This window comes from Pristiophorus japonicus, chromosome 5, assembly GCF_044704955.1.
Source record: "Pristiophorus japonicus isolate sPriJap1 chromosome 5, sPriJap1.hap1, whole genome shotgun sequence".
In the NCBI taxonomy this organism is placed as follows: domain Eukaryota; kingdom Metazoa; phylum Chordata; class Chondrichthyes; family Pristiophoridae; genus Pristiophorus; species Pristiophorus japonicus.
In genome coordinates, this window is record NC_091981.1 from 228,652,535 (window position 1) to 228,672,576 (window position 20,042).

General features: G+C 44.9%; 1 protein-coding gene across 2 annotated transcripts in view; it reads left to right on the forward strand.

The window, feature by feature from the left end:
• LOC139264621 (signal transducing adapter molecule 1-like) overlaps window positions 1-20,042 on the forward strand; it is a 90,336-nt gene that overhangs the window by 21,218 nt on the left and 49,076 nt on the right. For both annotated transcript variants that reach the window (XM_070881366.1, XM_070881365.1), the window contains exons 2-4: window positions 11,737-11,821; window positions 18,973-19,048; window positions 19,429-19,524. In XM_070881366.1, the coding sequence (XP_070737467.1) occupies window positions 11,737-11,821; window positions 18,973-19,048; window positions 19,429-19,524 (257 nt within the window). The remainder of the gene's footprint in view (window positions 1-11,736; window positions 11,822-18,972; window positions 19,049-19,428; window positions 19,525-20,042) is intronic.

Here is a 20,042-nt window from a genome sequence, read left to right on the forward strand (position 1 = left end):
TTGAATTTTTCGAGGAGGCAACCAGGAGGGTCGATGAGGGCAGTGCGTATGATGTAGTATATATGGATTTAGCAAAACTTTTTATAAGGTCCCACATGGCATACTGGTCACATAAGTAAAAGCCCATGGGATCCAGGGCAAAGTGGCAAGTTGGATCCAGAATTAGCTCAGAGGTCAGAAGCAAAGGGTAATGGTTGATGGGTGATTTTGTGACTGGAAGGCTGCAGCCAGTGGGGTACCGCAGGACTCAGTGTTGGTATGAGAGTAAGCTTGCAGGGAACATAAAAACTGACTGCAAAAGCTTTTATAGATATATGAAGAGAAAAAGATTAGTGAAGACTAATGTAGGTCCCTTGCAGTCAGAATCTGGGGAATTCATAATGGGGAACAAGGAAATGGCAGACCAATTGAACAAATACTTTGGTTCTCTCTTCACTAAGGAAGACACGAATAACCTCCCAAAAATACTAGGGGACCGAGGGTCTAGTGAGAAGGGGGAACTGAGGGAAATCCTTATAGTCAGGAAATGGTATTCAGGAAATTGAAGGGACTGAGGGCCGACAAAACCTCAGGGCCTGATAGTCTACATCCCAGAATACTTAAGGAAGTGGCCCTTGAAATAGTGGATACATTGGTGGTCATTTTCCAACATTCTATAGACTCTGGTTCAGTTCCTATGGATTGGAGGGTAGCTAATGTAACCCCACTTTTTTAAAAAAGGAGGGAGAGAGAAAACGGAGAATTATAGACCGGTTAGCCTGACATCGGTAGTGGGGAAAATGTTGGAATCAATTATTAAAGATGTAATAGCAGCACATTTGGAAAGCAGTGACAGCATCGGTCCAAGTCGGCATGGATTTATGAAAGGGAAATCATGCCTGACAAACTTTCTAGAATTTTTTGAGGATGTAACTAGTAGAATGGACAAGGGAGAACCAGTGGATGTGGTGTATTTGGACTTTCAAAAAGCTTTAGACAAGGTCCCACGCAAGAGATTAGTGTGCAAAATGAAGGCACATGGTATTGGGGGTAATGTATTGACGTGGATAGAGAACTGGTTGGCAGACAGGAAGCAAAGAGTAGGAATAAACGGGTCCTTTTCAGAATGGCAGGCAGTGACTAGTGGGGTGCCGCAGGGCTCAGTGCTGGGAACCCACCTATTTACAATATGCATAAATGATTTAGACGAAGGAATTGAATGCAATATCTCCAAGTTTGCAGATGACACTAAGCTGGGTGGCAGTACGAGCTGCGAGGAGGCTGCAGGGTGACTTGGACAGGTTAAGTGAATGGGCAAATGCATGGCAGATGCAGTATAATGTGGATAAATGTGAGGTTATCCACTGGTTGCGAAAACAGGAAGGCAGATTATTATCTGAATGGTGACCGATTAGTAAAGGGGGAGGTGCAACGAGACCTAGGTGTCATGGTACATCAGTCATTGAAAGTAGGCAGGCAGCAGGCAGTAAAGAAGGCAAATGGCATGCTGGCCTTCATAGCGAGGGGATTTGAGTATAGGAGCAGCGGGGTCTTACTGCAGTTGTACAAGGCCTTGGTGAGACCACACCTTGAGTATTGTGTGCAGTTTTGGTTTCCTAATCTGAGGAAGGACATTCTTGCTGTAGAGGGAGTGCAGCGAAGGTTCACCAGACTGATTCCCGGGATGGTAGGACAGACATATGAAGAAAGACTGGATTGACTAGGCTTATATTCACTGGAACTTAGAAGAATGAGAGGGGATCTCATAGAAACATATAAAATTCTGACGGGACTAGACAGGTTAAATGCTGGAAGAATGTTCCCGATGTTGGGGAAGTCCAGAACCAGGGGTCACAGTCTAAGGATAAGGGGTAAGCCTTGGGACTGAGATGAGGAGAAACTTCTTCACACAGAAAATTGTGAACCTGTGGAACAGAAAGTTGTTGAGGCCAGTTTGTTAGATATATTCAAAAGGGAGTTAGATGTTGTTAGCATTTTCTCAGAAGAATCACTCAACACTCAGAGTCGGTTCCAACGCCAATGCGGCCTTTATTTACGCTAGCGGGGAGGAAGCCTCAGGACTGGTTCCAGGCACTTCTCTCCGCCGAACAAAGAAACTCATCGATATTTATATGTTTGACAATAGTTCTTTACTACAGTTACATCAGCCCATTTCGGCTGGATACTATTCAATCATACTGATTATAGATTCAATTCGACCAATAGATAGAGTTAGTCTCTAAACGTAAAGTGGCTCATGTGTTGCTAAGGGGTGTGTTGCTAGGAATTACTCATGTATCTTGTAACATGGTCCAGGCCCCCTTTATCTTACTGTCCTTGGGTGCTGTTTTTGGGTAGCCTCCTTATTAGAGTTACATATTCGGTTCTTGTCAGCTCGGGCTGATTCATGCCCTCGTTATGTGATGTAGGCCCCCCTTATCTCTATTTCTCGGGGCTCTGCTGTGTGGAGTTATAATGGTTTGTTATAGTTATCTTGTATCCAAGGCATTCCTGGCAGTGGGCCTCACAGGGTTATTGCTCGGTCAGCCTCAGTCAATAGTTCACATCTTGACTACCTGATTTCCCATCATGCCTGGGCAGCCATTTTATGTGTGGCCACTTTAAACTTATATGAGTTTAGATATATTCAGCAGGTGCCTAATGCCTACAACAGATGTGACCCTTATGGCTAAAGGGATCAAGGGGTATGGAGAGAAAGCAGGAATGGGGTACTGAAGTTGCATGATCAGCCATGATCATATTGAATGGTGGTGCAGGCTCAAAGGGCTGAATGGTCTACTCCTGCACCTATTTTCTATGTTTCCATGTTGGGGGTATGATTAAGAAGATTGCAGATGACACTAATGTATGGTTGATAATGAAGAAAAAAGCTGTGGACTGTAGGAAGATATGAATGTACTGGTCAGGTGGGCAGAACAGTGGCAAATGGAAATCAATCCAGATAAGTGTGAGTTAATGCATTTGGGGAGGTCTAACAAGACAAGGGAATACACATTAAATGGCACAACACTGAAAAGTGTACAGGAACAAGCGGACCTTGGAGTGCAGGTCCACAGATTAAGAAGGCATATGGAATACTTGCCTTTATTAGTTGAGGCATGGAATACAAGAGCAAGGGCGTTATGCTTGAACTATATAAAACAGTTGTTAGGCCGCAGCTGGAGTACTGTGTGCAGTTCTGGTCACCACATTACAGGAAAGATGTGATTGCACTGGAAAGGGTGCAGAGGAGACTTACAAGAATGTTGAGTTTTGGCTATGAGGAAAGATTGGAGATGCTGGATCTGTTTTCTTTGGAACAGAGGAGGCTGAGGGGAGACCTGATTGAGTTGTATAAAATTATAAGGGGCCTGGATAGAGTGGATAGGAAGGACTCGTTTCCCTTGGCAGAGTGGTCAACTATTGGGGGGCATAGATTTAAAGTAATTGGGGGAGATATAGAGGGGATTTGAGGGGAAATTTCTTCACCCAGAGGGTGGTGGGGGTCTGGAACTCACTGCTTGAACGGGTGGTAGAGGCAGAAACACCACATTTTAAAAAAATACTTGGATGTGCATTTAAAGTGCCGTAACCTCCGAGGCTACGGACCAAGAGTTGGAAAGTGGGATTCAGTTAGATAGCTCTTGGTCGGTTGGCGTGGTAACGGTGGGCCGAAATGACCTCTTACCATGCTGTAAGTTTCTCTGATTCTAAGGAGTCCAGATAGGAAGAAATACGTTCTGTCGGGCAAGAACTGGCTGAAACGATGGGTCTACCAGGCAGTTCTGTTTGTGGATTTTGGGAAGGAGGTAGAAGTAGGTTTGTGCGGGGTAGGGGCTTATGAGGTTGGTGGCCGTGGACCATGGACGTGCAATATCCAGCTCTGACAAAAGGTCATCGACTCTCTCTCTCTCTCTCTCTCTCTCTCTCTCTCTCTCTCTCTCTCTCCACAGATGTTGCCTGACGTACTGAGTATTTCTAGCATTATCTAGTTTTATCATCATGACGCTAGACAAATCACTACAACCGTTACTGGTCGCTACAAGTAGATGTAGGACTAGCCTTTATGTAAAATGAATGAATAGTTTGTAAATTGGTGTATAGGGTAAACTGATACTTACCTTTTACACTCAAACCAGTTTGGAATATTTGAAGGTATTTTTGTTAAACTAGCAATTTACTGTTTCTCGGTCTCATTGTGCTGTATCAAATTCTGTAAAAGCACAATACGTTCATTTCAATTACCTTTCTTTTGAAGCTTTCTATTTCACTCGAGCTGTTTCTTTCTTAATTCGTATTTACTCATGCCCGTCATATCTGCGTCTGGAAAGGGAGAGTGTGAGGTGGCAGGGGAAATGATTTAGCTAGACCAGCATTGAAGGGAGACGAGCTAGAAAGGCCAACCCTAAGACGTGCAGCTTCTGGTGTCTATTGCTATGCAGGCCATGAATAAGTTGTTATAATGTTTTTGTTGTAAGTTTTAAATTTTACAAAAATTAATGAATTGCTCTCAAAATTAATTTTGTATTTAGGCCAAACAATCTGCTTTGATTAGGTTTATAACACTATTTTGAAGTCTAGATCAGTAAATAATGTTTGAAGACTGGGCTAGCACATACACAAATATACAAAAATGACGGGTAGTAAATGACACTCTGGTCCATGATGCCTGGAGCATCATGATGAGACACCTTCTAATTCTCCCCCAACAGCCATATTATAATCTGGGAGAGGAAAAAAACAGAACAAGGAACCCAGTGCCAAAAAAGGAAAATAAATCTCAAATTCTTCTCCGACTCCCTCGGGCGATCAAAACCAGTCCAGGAGACCATATTGATCATGTTTACGTTAACTGTTAAATTGCGTACCTTTTTATAAGATGCAATCTCTGCCCCAGACAAGAACCAGTCCAGCTCTCTCTTTTGAAGGTGTGTAGAGTCAGCACACGCCGCATAAACCGGTAATCTACTCTCTGGGGAAAGAAGGAACCGCCTAACATCTAGCCTATTCTTACTCTTGCATAGATTAAATTCCTCCCCAATCTATCAGTGGCTGCGGAATCCAGCCCTTGCATTATTTTACATATCTCTATCAGGTCACCTCTAAGTCTGCTGAAATAAATAGACCCAACAATATATTTTTTCATGAGATATATATATCTCATCATATCATAGGCAGTCCCTTGGAATCGAGGAAGACTTGCTTCCACTCGTGAAGTGAGTTCTTTGGTGGCTGAACAGTCCGATACAAGAGCCAGAGACTCTGTCACAGGTGGGACAGATAGTCGTTGAGGGTAAGGGAGGGTGGGACTGGTTTGCTGCACGCTCTTTCCGCTGCCTGCGCTTGATTTCTGCATGCTCTCGGCGATGAGACTCGAGGTGCTCTGTGCCCTCCCGGATGCATTTCCTCCACTTAGGGCGGTCTTTGGCCAGGGACTCCCAGGTGTCAGTGGGGATGTCGCGCTTTATCAGGGAGGCTTTGAGGGTGTCCTTGTAATGTTTCCGCTGCCCACCTTTGGCTCGTTTCCAGTGAAGGAATTCCGAGTCGAGCATTTGCTTTGGGAGTCTCCTATCTGGCATATCTATGTATGGCATAGGCAAAGAAAGAAAATATGCGCTTTGCAATAAAATAGTTAACTGACAGGATTTTGACCGGGAGATTTAGGGTGGAGAGTGGCTGGTGACAAAATGTGCCATCTGAAAGTTTATTGACCAACAAATGAAGCGTGGTGATTATTAACCTGTGTTAAATAAATCTAATGTTTACTTTAAATGTATAGTTCTATTGAAACAAGTAGCCATCAATGAGCCTTTATTGCTTGTTTGTAGCAGACATTTGAAATTGGAGTTTAATTGTGATGAAAGTACTTTGTATTAGACATGTGGAATGCATGATTGAATGTGTTGTGATGCAAGATACTTAAGATGTTTCATTTAACAAATTTGAGATGGGATAGAGTTACTGCACCATACCAAGTGAACTACTCGCTAAACCTTAGCCAACAGAAAATGTATTCTCATTATTTTAGAGCAGAGGTTCCAAACTTTTTTTTGCTGAACCCACCCTTTGGAGATTCTTGTCCTGTTCACACCCTGCCCTTTTTCTAAGAAATAGCATTTTGTAGACCCTGAGAAGATGGCAGAGTTCAATTCTATTGATTTTAAAAACTGGGAATATTTGAGAGTAGTTTAAATCGCTAACCGCGTCAAGGATCTCTACTTTCGTGCAGCAATCGTGAAGAAGGAAGGATTGAGCCAGAACCTGCCTTGGGAAGGCCACTGATAATAGATGCCACAGAAATGTCTTTCACTTTAACTGATGCAGCAACACCTAGTCAGAGCAGGTGCGCTATAGCATGTTCTCAGGGATGTTTGAATCCCCGCTGATTTCTATAAGTGGGCATTGGACCTATCAGAGCTGCTTCTGATTTATAGGGCCCAAGTTTGCCCCCTCTGCTAGAACGACGCACCTCCATGAGGTGCACGGACTTTGTAGTACAGAAACGGCGCCAGTTTCTTACCTCCGTATTCGCCCCGTTGGTTCCAGGCCTGTGGCTTATGGCGCAGCGCATCGGAACGTGTGGTGGGCAGAGCTACAGCCCTGTGCCAAAAAGAGTGCCAGCAGCTGCGTGCATGCGCAGTAGCTCCTGGCCCTCCCGGCGTGTCCGGACGATCCTATCCCTGGCCAAGGGACGACGTGATGTTCGCCGCCCCTATCCCGGGCCGAGTGGCCTGCCGCACAGGCCGGCCGCTGCCTTCCCACGCTAAGGGCTACAAGAGACAGGTTGGTGGTGGGGGAAGAGTTTTGATGGCGGGGGGGTGCGGGGGAGAGAAAGTTTGGGGGGGGAAGAGAGAGAGAGTTTTAATCCGGTGGGCGGACCCACTGTGGCTCTCTTTCTCTTTCCACCCACCCACCTCCCGGTTAAGATGCCGCGTTCACCAGCCCCCCACCCCAGCCTGCCACGATGAGCCTTCTCCCTCCCCCACCCCCCCCCCAGCCCACATTCAGATGCCGTGTTCTCCCTCCCCTATCCCAGGCCAAAGGGACTCCTGCACGGCCAGCCGCTGCTAAATTTAATTGAAGGTAGGATTTACTTCAATTCTTTATTTGTTAATTTAATTATTTACTTCAGTTCTTTATTTTTTATTGAATGCTTATTACTTTTTGTGCTTTGTTTGGTACTTGGAGCTTTAAATGTAGTTACTTGTGCCGATTCCTTTACTCTAGGTAAGGTTTTTCTGTGCGGACAGAAGTGGCAATTTACGCTGGCCTAAATTAGTTTGGAGCAACTATTTGTTGGGCAAACTCGCTTAAATGACCAAAACAGGTGTAGCTGGGAACACCCCGTTTTGGGAATAAAAACAAAACTTAAAAAAAAAAACGAACAAACTCACTTACACTGGCGCAAATTAAAATGGCCAGAATTGCAACTAAAAAGATACTCCAGGAAAATCAAGTTGCTCCAAAAAAAAACCGGAGCAACTCCTGGGGAAATTTGGGCCCATTGTAACTGAGTACTATTGCACCAGAAGCAGCTCTGATTGGAACGATCAAAGAAGTATTTCTCCCTTCATATCATTGTTGACATGTGTGTGTGTATGTGTGTGTGTGTGTGTGTGTATATAACTGAAGGACATTTCTATAATGTACGAAGAAACCTGTTTAGCTGTTGCAATTTAAATTGTGTTAGCCACAGAACCAATCAGCATAACCTAAATTCCCTCCACCTTCATTACAGCACAAGGGTGTCATCCTTAAATCCATTTGAGCAAAAACTAATAGTGAAGCTTGTTTTGTTATGACTGCAGTAGATGCTGATGCATCACTTTCATTATCAGTGGTCTGTCAGAGACAGGTTCTGGTTCAATTTTTCCTCTCCAAACCACTCTGTCTTGTGCTTCTGGCTTCAATTCTCCATACTAACCTCCCTATTGGTCTTTTTCCTTCCATCTACTTTTCTAACACCTCTTTCATCATCCCATCCCCTCTCAGCATATGCCCAATCCAATTTGTTTGCCTTTCTCTGATATCAATAAAATATGTTCTCTCTATCATTGCCAACACTTTCTAATAATGTTTTACTTTCTCTAACCCACATCTCGAAGCTCTCTCGAAGCCTGACAGCCTCTTTTCTCAGTGTCCAGAAGAAATTCTTCACTATTCTTTTCTTAAGTTCTTTATTTAGTTGTCCAGTCCATATCTTTCTATTAAGTGCAACTTTTCACCTCCTTGGCACATCTGTCAACTTCAGTCATTATACTTCCAGATATTTAAACTGCCTTAGCTGATCCAACTGTTCTTTGTTTATTAAAATGCCGGTCAGGAGAGCAATGGAATAGTCGAGGCTGGCAGTGATGAGGCATGGCTGTTTCAGCACAGGTGGTCTGAGACAGAGGCTAGGACATGTGATGCTATGGAGGTGGAAGTAGGTATTCTTTTGTGAAGAAAATTTGGGATTGGAAACCCAGCTTCAGGTCAAATAGGACGCAGTGGTTGTGGACAGTCTGGCTCAACCAGAGAGGGTAGCTGTGAGGTAGTGGGACGCAGTTGTTGGCAAGGCTATGGAGTTTGTGGCAGGGGCTGGAGAGGATGGCTTCAGTCTTCCCAATGTTTAACTGGATAAAATTGTGGCTCATCAAAGACTGGAGACAACACTGAGGCAGTACTAAGGTTGGCAAAAGTGATGGCTAGAGCGGGGTGTCGTCAATCTCCATATGAAACCTAACCCCGTGGCTTCGGATGATGTCGCCAAGCAAAGCATGTAGATGAGGAAGTGGAGGGGGCCAAGGCTAGATCCTTGGCAGGCTCCGGAGATAATGGTGAGAGACCATGCTGGAGATGCTTTGGTTATGATCAGATTAGCTAAAAGTGGAATGAAGTGAGGGCTGTCCCACTGAGCTGGCTAACTGGGGAGGGTGTTGGAAGAAGACAGTGTGGTCAATCATGTCCAAGGCTGCAGAGAGGTGTAGAACGACAAGGAGGGGACAGTGCACCAAATTCACAGAAGATTTCATTTGTAACTTTGATTAGTGCTGAGTCAGTGCTGCAGCAGGCCGGAAACCTAATTAGAGAGAATTTGAATGTGAAGTTGTGGGAGAGATGGGCACTGATTTGGGAAGCAACAAAAACGATCAAGGACTTTGGAGATGAAAGGAAGTTTGGGGATGGGATAATAGTTTGAAGGACAGAGGAGCTGAGGTTGGATTTTTTGAGGAAGGGTGATAATGGTGGTTTTGAAAGGGAGGGGGACAGTACCTGAGTAGAGGAGACCATTTGCAATGTCAGGAAGCGAAGTTGGGTGGTTAGTAGTTTAATGGGAATAGGGTCAAGCAGGCAGGAGGTGGATTTTGTGGACAAGATGAGCTTGGAGATGGGAGAGAAACTGGAGAAAGACGCTAGAGAAAACACCTACTTGCAGAGGGATGGGTACCTGCTTGTTGATCACTGGATCTGTGTCTGTTGATTTTGACCATCAACAAAATGTAGTTAACTCCCAGTCTAAACTATTATAAACTGCAGGGGGCACTCTTGTGACATACAAGGCCTATTGCACTTTGTACATAGGTATTTATTGATGTTTGTAATGTAACTAAAAATTGTTGGATGATCTTGCATTCAAAGCCCATTAGATGCATAGTCTGTGTAAAAATAGCTTTTGTCCTGCATCTAAATCAATTGATTTTTAAAAATATTTTGTAGTAAGCATCTTCCTTGTCCAAACTGGATCCTCTTAAATTTTCATTTTATTTATAATTTCTGCTAATTTTTTACAGTAACTTACAAAAAAAAGCCAAAATTCGGTGCATTGATTAAACAATCAATCATTCTGGTTGGTTTGTTTTCAGGTCATGAAACCTATAAGAGGTACAATTGACGCGTTTTATTTTATATGCAAATTGTCCAAAGAATAAACTGGTATCCTGTTGACATATATTCCTTATTAGTTCTATTAGAAACAGTTCCCAAAATCAAATTTGGTTTTAAAGTGCATTTCCTATTGGGTAGGCTGTTGCTCATCAGGAGTTTTGCTGCCAATTTTTCTTCACTTTTGAGAGAGAGATGAGATGACTCATTGCTGGGTTAAAGTTACACAGAGAGCTACCCCAGTTGAGAAGAACCAATGCAGCACAGACCTGGTATGTATGGTGCTGCTCGGAATAAAGATAGCTATCCACTGTGAAACTAGTTGGAACTTCCTGATTGGCAGCCGTGGCTCAGTGGCAGTACTCTTACCTCTGAGCCAGAAGGTTGTGGGTTGAAGTCGCACTCCGGAGACCTGGGCAGATAATCCAGGCTGACACTCCCAATGCAGTACTGAGGGAGTGCTGTGCTGTCGAAGATGTCGTCTTTTGGATGAGACATTAAACTGAGTCCCTGTCTGCCCCCTCAGGTGGATGTAAAAGATCTCATGGCATGATTTTGAAGAATAACAGGGGAGTTATCCCCGGTGTCCTGGCCACTATTTATCCCTCAACCAGCATCATTAAAAGCAGATTACACTACTGTGTGTATTTTAGGGCATCCCATTATAGAAAGGACATCTATGATACCGTAGCTGTGATACTATAGTTAGAGATTGAGATGCTGGGATTATTTCCACTGGATCAGAAGAGCCTAATAGAGGTTTCAAAATTTTGAAAGGTTTTGCTAGAGTGAACAGGGAAAGACTATTTCCTCTGATTGAGGAATCCATGACTAAGGATTATCAATTTAAAATTGTCACTTAGAGAATGCAATCAGGAAAAATGAGAGGCGAGGGGGCTGAAGTTATGGAAATGGGACATCAGTTAGTACGCACAGAGAAGCAAAGGAGAGGGGTCACACTCCAAGGGACAAAAAGCTCTGTTTCTTTATATTCAGCCTAAGTTAAAGAATTCTGGATATGTGGGTTTCTCACCAATACCAACCAGACAAACTATTTAACCCATGTAAGTGTCAGCTTTGGCTCAGTTGTAGCACACTTGCCTCTCCGTCAGAAGGTCATGGGTTTAAGACCCACTCCAAGGACATCAGCACATAATCTCAGTGCCGTTCTGGGGAGGGCTGCACTGTCAAAAGGTTCTGTCTTTTGGATGAGGCATTGAACTGAGGCCCCCTTGGGCAGATGTAAAGGATCCCACTACACTATTCGAAGAAGAGCAGGACAGCACATTATGATTTCCTGAGAAGACAATGTGTAAATACATATTTTTTGTGCTCAAATCTTGAGATCAGGAATGACACTAGAAAAATGCTTTCAAGCCTCTTCATTTCTCCAAGGAATTTTCATTGGAATGGGAAGGAGGTGGATTGCAGAGCAATTTAAAAAAAAAAACAACTTTGTCCAGGAATAGTGCCACATGAGATCAACTAAAAGGCAGTGTTAAATAAAACAGCAGATCAATATTTGCAGTAGTAAAGCTGCAAGTATGGCAGTATTCAACAGTCGAACAAAATTCTTCTACTTGGGTGCAGCATCTGTTTTGATGTTTTTCTACAGTAACTGCTATTAAATGAAAGTTATTAAAACGTAATGGGAAAAATGTTAAATTTATGTTTCAAGCTGAAAGCATTTAAAATATTTTAAGACCTGACTGTATTTTGTATGAAGGCTCAAATTTAGAATTTTTGTCTGAGAAACAACATTTTATGTATGCAAGCAGCCAATGTTATAAAAGGGAGATTCCAGGAAGAATAATGTGCTCAAATGTTTCCCAGTGAAGTGTTTTTTGGGGCATTTGTGTGTTTTATGATATAATGTTTTTTTTAATTCAACAGAGAAAGCAACCAGTGAGATGAATACTGCAGAGGACTGGGGCCTCATACTAGATATCTGTGACAAAGTGGGTCAGTCTCGGACTGGGTGAGTAAGAGTGTTTGTTTAACTAAATGCTGCTGCTGCATTGTGTACAGTTTGTATCTGCTCTGTAGAATGGGAAGTTGGAGAGTTAAATCAGAAATAGCTGTGTAAGTAGAGCATTCAACAAGTTTCCAAATTAAGAACTCCTATATTGAAGTAGGAGTTTGTGTAAATCTTGGACACAACCAAATATAGTTTAGCAATACAGTGCAATTTATGACTTTTTTTTTTAGTGAGTTATGATCTGGAATGTACTGCCCTAAAGGGTGGTAGAAGCATATTCAATAGTAACTTTCAAAAGGGAATGGGATATATAGTTGAAAAGGAAAAAATTGCAGGACTGTGAGGAAATAGCAGGGAGTGGGACTAATTCGATAGCTCTTCCAAAGGGCTGGCACAGGCATGATGGGCTGAATGCCCTCCTCCTGTCCTGTGTGAGTCTATGAATGCTAAGGCAGCTTTACTGGTATTTGCATCTATTTTACATTGTTTCCATTTTTTCTTCTGAACCTGGTCTTTTTTCCTTTACTGTCTTTCTCACTTTTGCATTATTTTAAAATTACTTTTTTCTCTCTGCCTGTTGCTGTTCTGTTCTGCTTGCTGAATCCATGTCCAGAGGACCCAGCCAAATATGAAACCCCTGATGGGGCCCCACATATTTAAATGGTTTTGCAATCTGGTTTGCACTTATTACATACAGCTCCTCATACCGGGGGGACAGGCAAGTGGAGTTAAGGCCAGGATCAGTTCAGCCAGGATCTTACTGAATGGCGGAGCAGGCTCTAGGGGCCAAATGGCCTACTCCTGCTCCTATTTCTCATGTTCTTATGTTCTCCCTGCATCTGCCAGTTCTGCCTGCCAGTTGCTTTAATTGGAATGGACAGTAGTCGCTGGAGTGTGAGCACTCATGGGAGTGGGGGTTACATTGTGTATTATTTATTTACCTGAGTTTGACTCCCTGGCTAAGGAGACTGGCTAAGCCTGTATCTTGCAGCTGGCGAGTGGTCCCAGCAGCAGGGAGACTTCCTTGGCTCCTCTGAGCAGCATGAAACTGGCTGAAAAAGGTGTTTCTTATATAATATAGTGCAGATGCTCACACCTGCAAGGGCACCCAGTCTTTGAGCTTCCCACATTGCAGCCTAGCAGCTCCATGGTAAGAACATTTATCCTTTCCGCTTCCTTGCTTTGCTTTGTCTCCTATTCTGCAAAGCCATAATCTGGTCCAAATATGCAGCTGCCACAAAAATAGAGCTGGGCGCTAGGTAGGAGTGAAATCATCTCTTCTTGGGCAGTCTCTCGGAGTTGAGGATGACTTGCTTCCACATTACAAATGAGTTCTCAGGTGACTGATGTGTCCAATGCAGGACCTACAGTCTCTGTCACAGGTGGGGCAGACTGTGGTTGAAGGAAAGAGTGGGGTGGGGTGCTTGGGTTGCCATGTGCTCATTTCCGCTATTTACATTTGGCTTCAGCTTGCTCCCGGCGAAGAGACTCGAGGTGTTCGGCGCCCTCCCAGATGCTTTTCCTCCACTTTGCGCGGTCTTGGGCCAGGGACTCCCAGGTGTCAGTGGGGATGTTGCACTTTTTCAAGGAGGCATTGAGGGTGTCCTTGAAGCGTTTCCTCTGCCCACCTGGGGCTCGCTTGTCGTGTCGGAGCTCTGAGTAGAGTACTTGTCTTGGGAGTCTAGTATCGGGCATGCGGACGACGTGGTCCGCCCAACGGAGCTGATCAATCGAGCTCAGTGTTTCAATGCTGGGGATATTCGTTTGAGCGAGAACACTGGCGTTGGTGTGCCTATCCTGCCAATGGATTTTCAGGATCTTGTGGAGGCAGTGTTGGCGGTACTTCTCCAGTGCTTTGAGGTGCCTGCTGTAGATAGTCCATGTCTCTGAAACACATAGGAGGGCGGGTAGACCGTGAGCTTGGTGCCGGGTTTGAGATCCTGGTCTTCAAACACGCTCTTCCTCAGGCGACCGAAGGCTGCACTGGCACACTGGAGGCGGTGTTGGACTTTGTCATCGACGTCTGCCCTGTTGACAGTAAGTTTCCAAAGTATGGAAAGTGGTCCACCTTGTCCAAGGCCTCGTCGTGAATTTTGATAATCGGGGAGCAGTGCTGTGTGATGGGAGCAGGTTGGTAGAGGACCTTTGTCTTATGGATGTTTAGTGTAAGGCCTATGCTCTCGTACGCTTCGGTGAAAATGTTGACAATGGTTTGGAATTCGGCCTCCGAGTGTGCGCAGGCGCAAGCGTCGTCTGCATACTGTAATTCAATGATGGAGGATGGGATGACCTTGGATCTGGCCTGGAGGCGTCGGAGGTTGAACAGATGCCCGTTTGTTCTATAGATTAGTTCCACTCCAGCGGGGAGCTTACTGAGGGCGAGATGGAGCATTGCAGCAAGGAAGATCGAGAAGAGCGTTGGTGCAATGACACAGCCTTGCTTGATCCCGGTCCGAACACGAGTTCGGTCTGTGGTGGATTGGTTGGTCAGGATCATGACTTGCATGTCGTCGTGAAGCAGGCGGAGAATGGTGAAAAGTTTTTTGAGGAGTACGCTCCATAATCCCTCACGGTTGACCGTGTCAAAGGCCTTTGTAAGGTCAAAGAAGGACATGTATAGAGGTTGGTGTTATTCCCTGCATTTCTCTTGAATTTGCCGCGCGGTGAAGATCATGTCCGTTGTGCCCCTTCGTGGACAGAATCTGCATTGTGACTCTGGAAGGAACTCATCAGCCACTGGGAGCAGGTGATTGAGGAGGATTCTTGCGATGACTTTTCCTGTGGCAGACAGCGGGGAAATTCCTCTGTAGTTACCGCAATCGGACTTGTTGCCTTTCTTGAAGATGGTCACAATTACCGTGTCTCTGAGATCCCCTGGCATGCTCTCCTCCTTCCAGATGAGAGAAATGAGGTCATGTATCTGCGCCAATGGTACTTTTCCGCATGCTTTAGTGCTTCGTTGTTTTGTTCAGTTGTCGGATGGCCTTTTCTACCTCGTGCCGGGCTGGGTTGTGCTGAGGTAGTGGTGGGTAGCATTCTGCGGGATGGAGTCGAGGACACATACGTCGAAGACAGAGTCTCGATTGAGGAGATCTTCGAAGTGCTCCTTCCAGCAGGCACTGACTGCCTCTCTGTCCTTGAAGAGTACCTCTCTGTTCTTAGCCAGCAATAGGGTAGGGCTTGGATGATTGGGCTATAGGTCGTCTTGACTGTGCAGAAGAATCCTCACATCATGTGGTTGTCGGCTAGTTGCTGGATCTCCTGCGCTTTCTCCACCCACCATCTGTTCTTTAGGTCGCACGTTTTCTGTTGGACCTCGGCCTCAGACGTCTGTAGAGCTGCTTTCTTGCTCTCGAGTTGTGTTTCCAGTTCAAGAATGCCTTCCGCTTGTGGTTTATTAGCTCCTAGATCTCCTGATCGTTCCTGTCGAACCAGTCTTGGTGTTTCCTGGTCGAGTGACCGAGCATCTCTTCACAGGTGCTAATTATGGAGGCCTTGAGGGCAGACCAGGCGCTGTGGACATTCTGGGTCACTGGGAGGACTCAGGTTGGCAGTGAGGTACTGGCTGAATAGGGCATTCTTGACAGGGTCTTGGACAGCTCTAGCGTTGATTTTCCTGCACCATTGTTTCTGTTGACGTCGCTGTTTTGGTGCTATGTTGGTGGTGATGACAGAGCGGATTAGGCGGTGGTCCGTCAGCTCCTGTCATGGCACGGTGATGCGCATGTCCTTGTGGTTCCTCGCTCGGACAATGATATAGTCCAGCAGATGCTAGTGCTTGGAGCGAGGGTGCTGCCTTGAAGCCTTATACTGTACTTGTCTTTCTGATGGAACAGGGTGTTGGTTATGACGAGGCCATGTTCTAAGCATTTCGTCTGGAGGAGGATACCATTGGAGTTGGTTTTCCCTACCCCCTCTCTGCCAATCACACCTCTCCAGAGGTCTGTATCCTTTCCAACTCTGGTGTTGAAGTCGCCAAGGAGGATCAGCTTGTCGCCCATTAGTACTCTGGACAGGGAATGTTTGAAGCTGGAGTAGAACTCCTCTTTGCTCTCGTCTGTAGCTTCCAGTGTTGGGGTGTACGTGCTGAAGACTGTAGAGCACTGGTTCCGGGCTAGGGTGAGCAGAAGAGTCATGAAACGTTCGTTTATCCCACAAGGAGAGTCTCTGAGATGGCCAACTAGTTTACATTTCCAGAAGAAGGTGTAACAACCACATTGTTCCTTGAGCTGGCCTTTCCCTACACACTGGGTCTCGCTTAGGACGGTGATGTCAATGTCGAAATGTCTGAGCTGCTGGACAATGATAGCACTACGGCGTTGGGTTGTCCATGAGGGTCCTGATGTTCCAGGTCCCAAACTTTATTTTGAAGGGTGGAAGATGCCTGTGTGTGAATTCTTTAACGTGGGGTGGCCGTTGCACACCAGCTACCACACGGGCTTGACTGAGCTAGGTCTTGGTCCAGTGGCAAGGGGGTCCAAGACGACTGGAAACCAGGCTTCGCTGTATGGGCCTAGTATATACACGCACACATGCTCCTACTGTCCTCCTTTCTCCTTCCCACAGGTCTTCTCTCCCTGGGTTTCATAGGATCTCCTTCCCACAGGTCTTCTCTCCCTGGGTTTCATGAGGCTGCAGAGCGACTTGGATAGGTTAGGTGAGTGGGCAAATGCATGGCAGATGAAGTATAATGTGGATAAATGTGAGGTTATCCACTTTGGTGGTAAAAACAGAGAGACAGACTATTATCTGAATGGTGACAGATTAGGAAAAGGGGAGGTGCAACGAGACCTGGGTGTCATGGTACATCAGTCATTGAAGGTTGGCATGCAGGTACAGCAGGCGGTTAAGAAAGCAAATGGCATGTTGGCCTTCATAGCGAGGGGATTTGAGTACAGGGGCAGGGAGGTGTTGCTACAGTTGTACAGGGCCTTGGTGAGGCCACACCTGGAGTATTGTGTACAGTTTTGGTCTCCTAACTTGAGGAAGGACATTCTTGCTATTGAGGGAGTGCAGCGAAGATTCACCAGACTGATTCCCGGGATGGTGGGACTGACCTATCAAGAAAGACTGGATCAACTGGGCTTGTATTCACTGGAGTTCAGAAGAATGAGAGGGGACCTCATAGAATCGTTTAAAATTCTGATGGGTTTAGACAGGTTAGATGCAGGAAGAATGTTCCCAATGTTGGGGAAGTCCAGAACCAGGGGACACAGTCTAAGGATAAGGGGTAAACCATTTAGAACCGAGATGAGGAGAAACTTCTTCACCCAGAGAGTGGTGAACCTGTGGAATTCTCTACCACAGAAAGTTGTTGAGGCCAATTCACTAAATATATTCAAAAAGGAGTTCGATGAAGTCCTTATTACTAGGGGGATCAAGGGGTATGGCGAGAAAGCAGGAATGGGGTACTGAAGTTGCATGTTCAGCCATGAACTCATTGAATGGTGGTGCAGGCTAGAAGGGCCGAATGGCCGACTCCTGCACTTATTTTCTATGTTTCTATGATGCAGTGTAGGCCTCACGAATTTGGTGTTGACCCGTGCTGCTCCTTCCTTGGGCCAGGACCCCGCTGCTGAAGCATGCTGTGTCTCCTGGGGCTCGACCTCCGTTCTTCGCTGTTTCTCACTTCTGGGCCTCGCCGGTTCCAATCTCCGCTACCCACCGGCCTCGCGACCTCCCGCTCCTCGCCCACCTCTCGCTCCTCCAGCTCCTCGCCAACCCCCAGACCCCTCCACCAAACTCCTGCTGCTCGCCAACCTCTCCTGGGCCCCGACCCCGCCGCTGGGCTCGACCTCGCTCCAAGAGACACCAGCAATGAGGAGCTACCCGGGTTGCTGTCACATCCGATTTGTCACCCGCTTTGTCTTCGGCGCCCTCTCGGGCTGGCTCGTGCTGTGTCCTGGCAGCTGCTGCTCTATGTCCCCGCTGCCGGTGTTGTTCCCTCACAGGTCGGGTCGGCGCCAGGAGTGAAGTAACACGCGGTGGTAGGGGTTTCTGCAAGGGCGCCCGGAAAATTCTTGGGCATGAAAATTTTTAACGCACCCCCGACTGACACACTACTCCCCCCCCTCCCCCCCCCTCCCCCTCCCCCCCCCCCCCCCCAGCCATCGTCAGAATTGATAGCTGTTGTTTTAAGTGGCTAGATCGCTGAATGGATGCTGTTCTTTGCTCACCCAGAACTTTCATGATTTTGATTTTTGGATAAGTGCAGCGCATGTATTGCTTTGTCTTTATTCAGTCCCAGTACCTGAGTTAATACGAAAAGACATATTTTCTAATCTCCTTATCTGACCAGTGCTGCTGCCTTCAACACCTCTCCCTGCCGATCAATGTACTTAAATCATCTCTTATTAGAAACTCTCCATCCCAATACCAAGCTGTGAAAGGGTTCTTCCCCTTCCTCCACCAACCAAGTAGCAAAACGGGCCTCGAAACTTCCTTTCTTCTCTTTCCTACTCGTCTACCTTCCCACATCCTTCCTTCGCTTCTCTTTTCCCCTCTCCCTGTGTTTAATTCCACACGCGATCAACTAGTCCACAACACTTCAAATGTCCTTTTTCTATACCCTGTGTTCTTTTATATATCTCTGAGATTGCTTCATAGTTGTTTCTCCACCACCCCTGCCCCCCACTACCACCAAGGTCAGAAAACTTAGCTTTCTGTAGTTGTTTCCATATAACTGAGTCCTCTGATTCTTGTGGTTCTTCTCTCACTGACTCCAGCGCTTGAATTGTGTTTTGGTGACCAGATCTGGACATAGTTTTCAAGACTATTCTGGTCTGACTAGAGCGCTGTACTGTTCAAGCATCATCTAACTCCCACTCTCTTGTTTTGTCTATATAATTAAGCATTCTTTATTTGTTGATTGCTGCTCTGCAATGGTTGGACATGTTAGGCACTGAGTCTACTAATACCTCTTAATCTCTTTCAGCTTCACCCTCTGTGCTATTTGTGGAGTATGTATGATGCCCTTTTTCTTGCTGCATTTAATATTTTGCATTTGTCTGTACCTGTATTAAGTTTTATTTATCACTGTTTGGCAAATTTGACCAGTTTGGATTGGATTGAGTCCGTTAACTTAAGTTAGAAACATTAGTATTCTCTTTTTTTTTTAAAAAACTACTTACACCTGTACTGTTTATTATTAGGCCAAAAGACTGCTTGAGATCTATTATGAAAAGAGTGAATCACAAGGATCCTCATGTTGCTATGCAGGCACTAACTGTAAGTAGTATTTATTAGTTCTAAGTAGTATGTTGTTTGTATTTATTTGTACAATAGGTGTATCCCACCGTCAGAGTTTCTCTGGTATGATGCAGTATTATCTGCATTATAAGGCCACTGAATGATGACTGTCCATTTTCCAGTTGCATTCTGTGCCGTAATAAGATATGACTGTTTAATTTAGAACCGGCAAAGTGCTTAGCTATTATGGGTCAATGTTGTTACGAGAATGGATGTATTATAATTCTAATACAATTGTAAAATATTTGTTAGAACCATACTAATCTTGATTTAGTCCTGAGGTGGTGCTGTAGCCTATTGCACTGTTTATCATTGTCTGTGTTATGATATTTGTTCATGATTGAATTCTTTCTTTAAAGCTGCTAGGGGCATGTGTATCAAACTGTGGCAAAATTTTTCACCTTGAAGTTTGCTCAAGAGATTTTGCAAGTGAAGTAAGCAATGTCTTAAATAAGGTAAATATCTTTATACTTTTTGATGTAATATTAAATTGTTTTTTTTGTTAACCATGCCAAAGTAATTTTAATGTAGTTTATGGCCAGTTGCACTTCGGTTATACTATCATAAAATAATGCAATATGTTGCACCTTCTCCAGGAGTTCATTTTTACTACTCCTTGGTTGGACTTATCATTTGATATCCATTTTATGATCGTTATTTTAATATTATTAAAGATTGCTTTCTTGTAATCAAGTACTCTGTTGTTTACTTATGTTATTGTTGTTGTCTTGGAGTTGATAAATCAATGGTCCAAAGTGGGAGACTTGTGCATAAGGAAGAACTAATAAGTAATTATTTCATTGTACCATAATATCTGCTGCATAGTTTGCATGTTTCGTTTTTTTAGTGTCCTTTGAATCTAGAATGCATCTGATACACTAAAGAAATGGCTTCTGAGTACTATTGTAAAGATTAATTCTATCTATTGAAAGAAAGCTTTCGAGCAGAAGGGACTTCCAGAGATTCTCTCTAT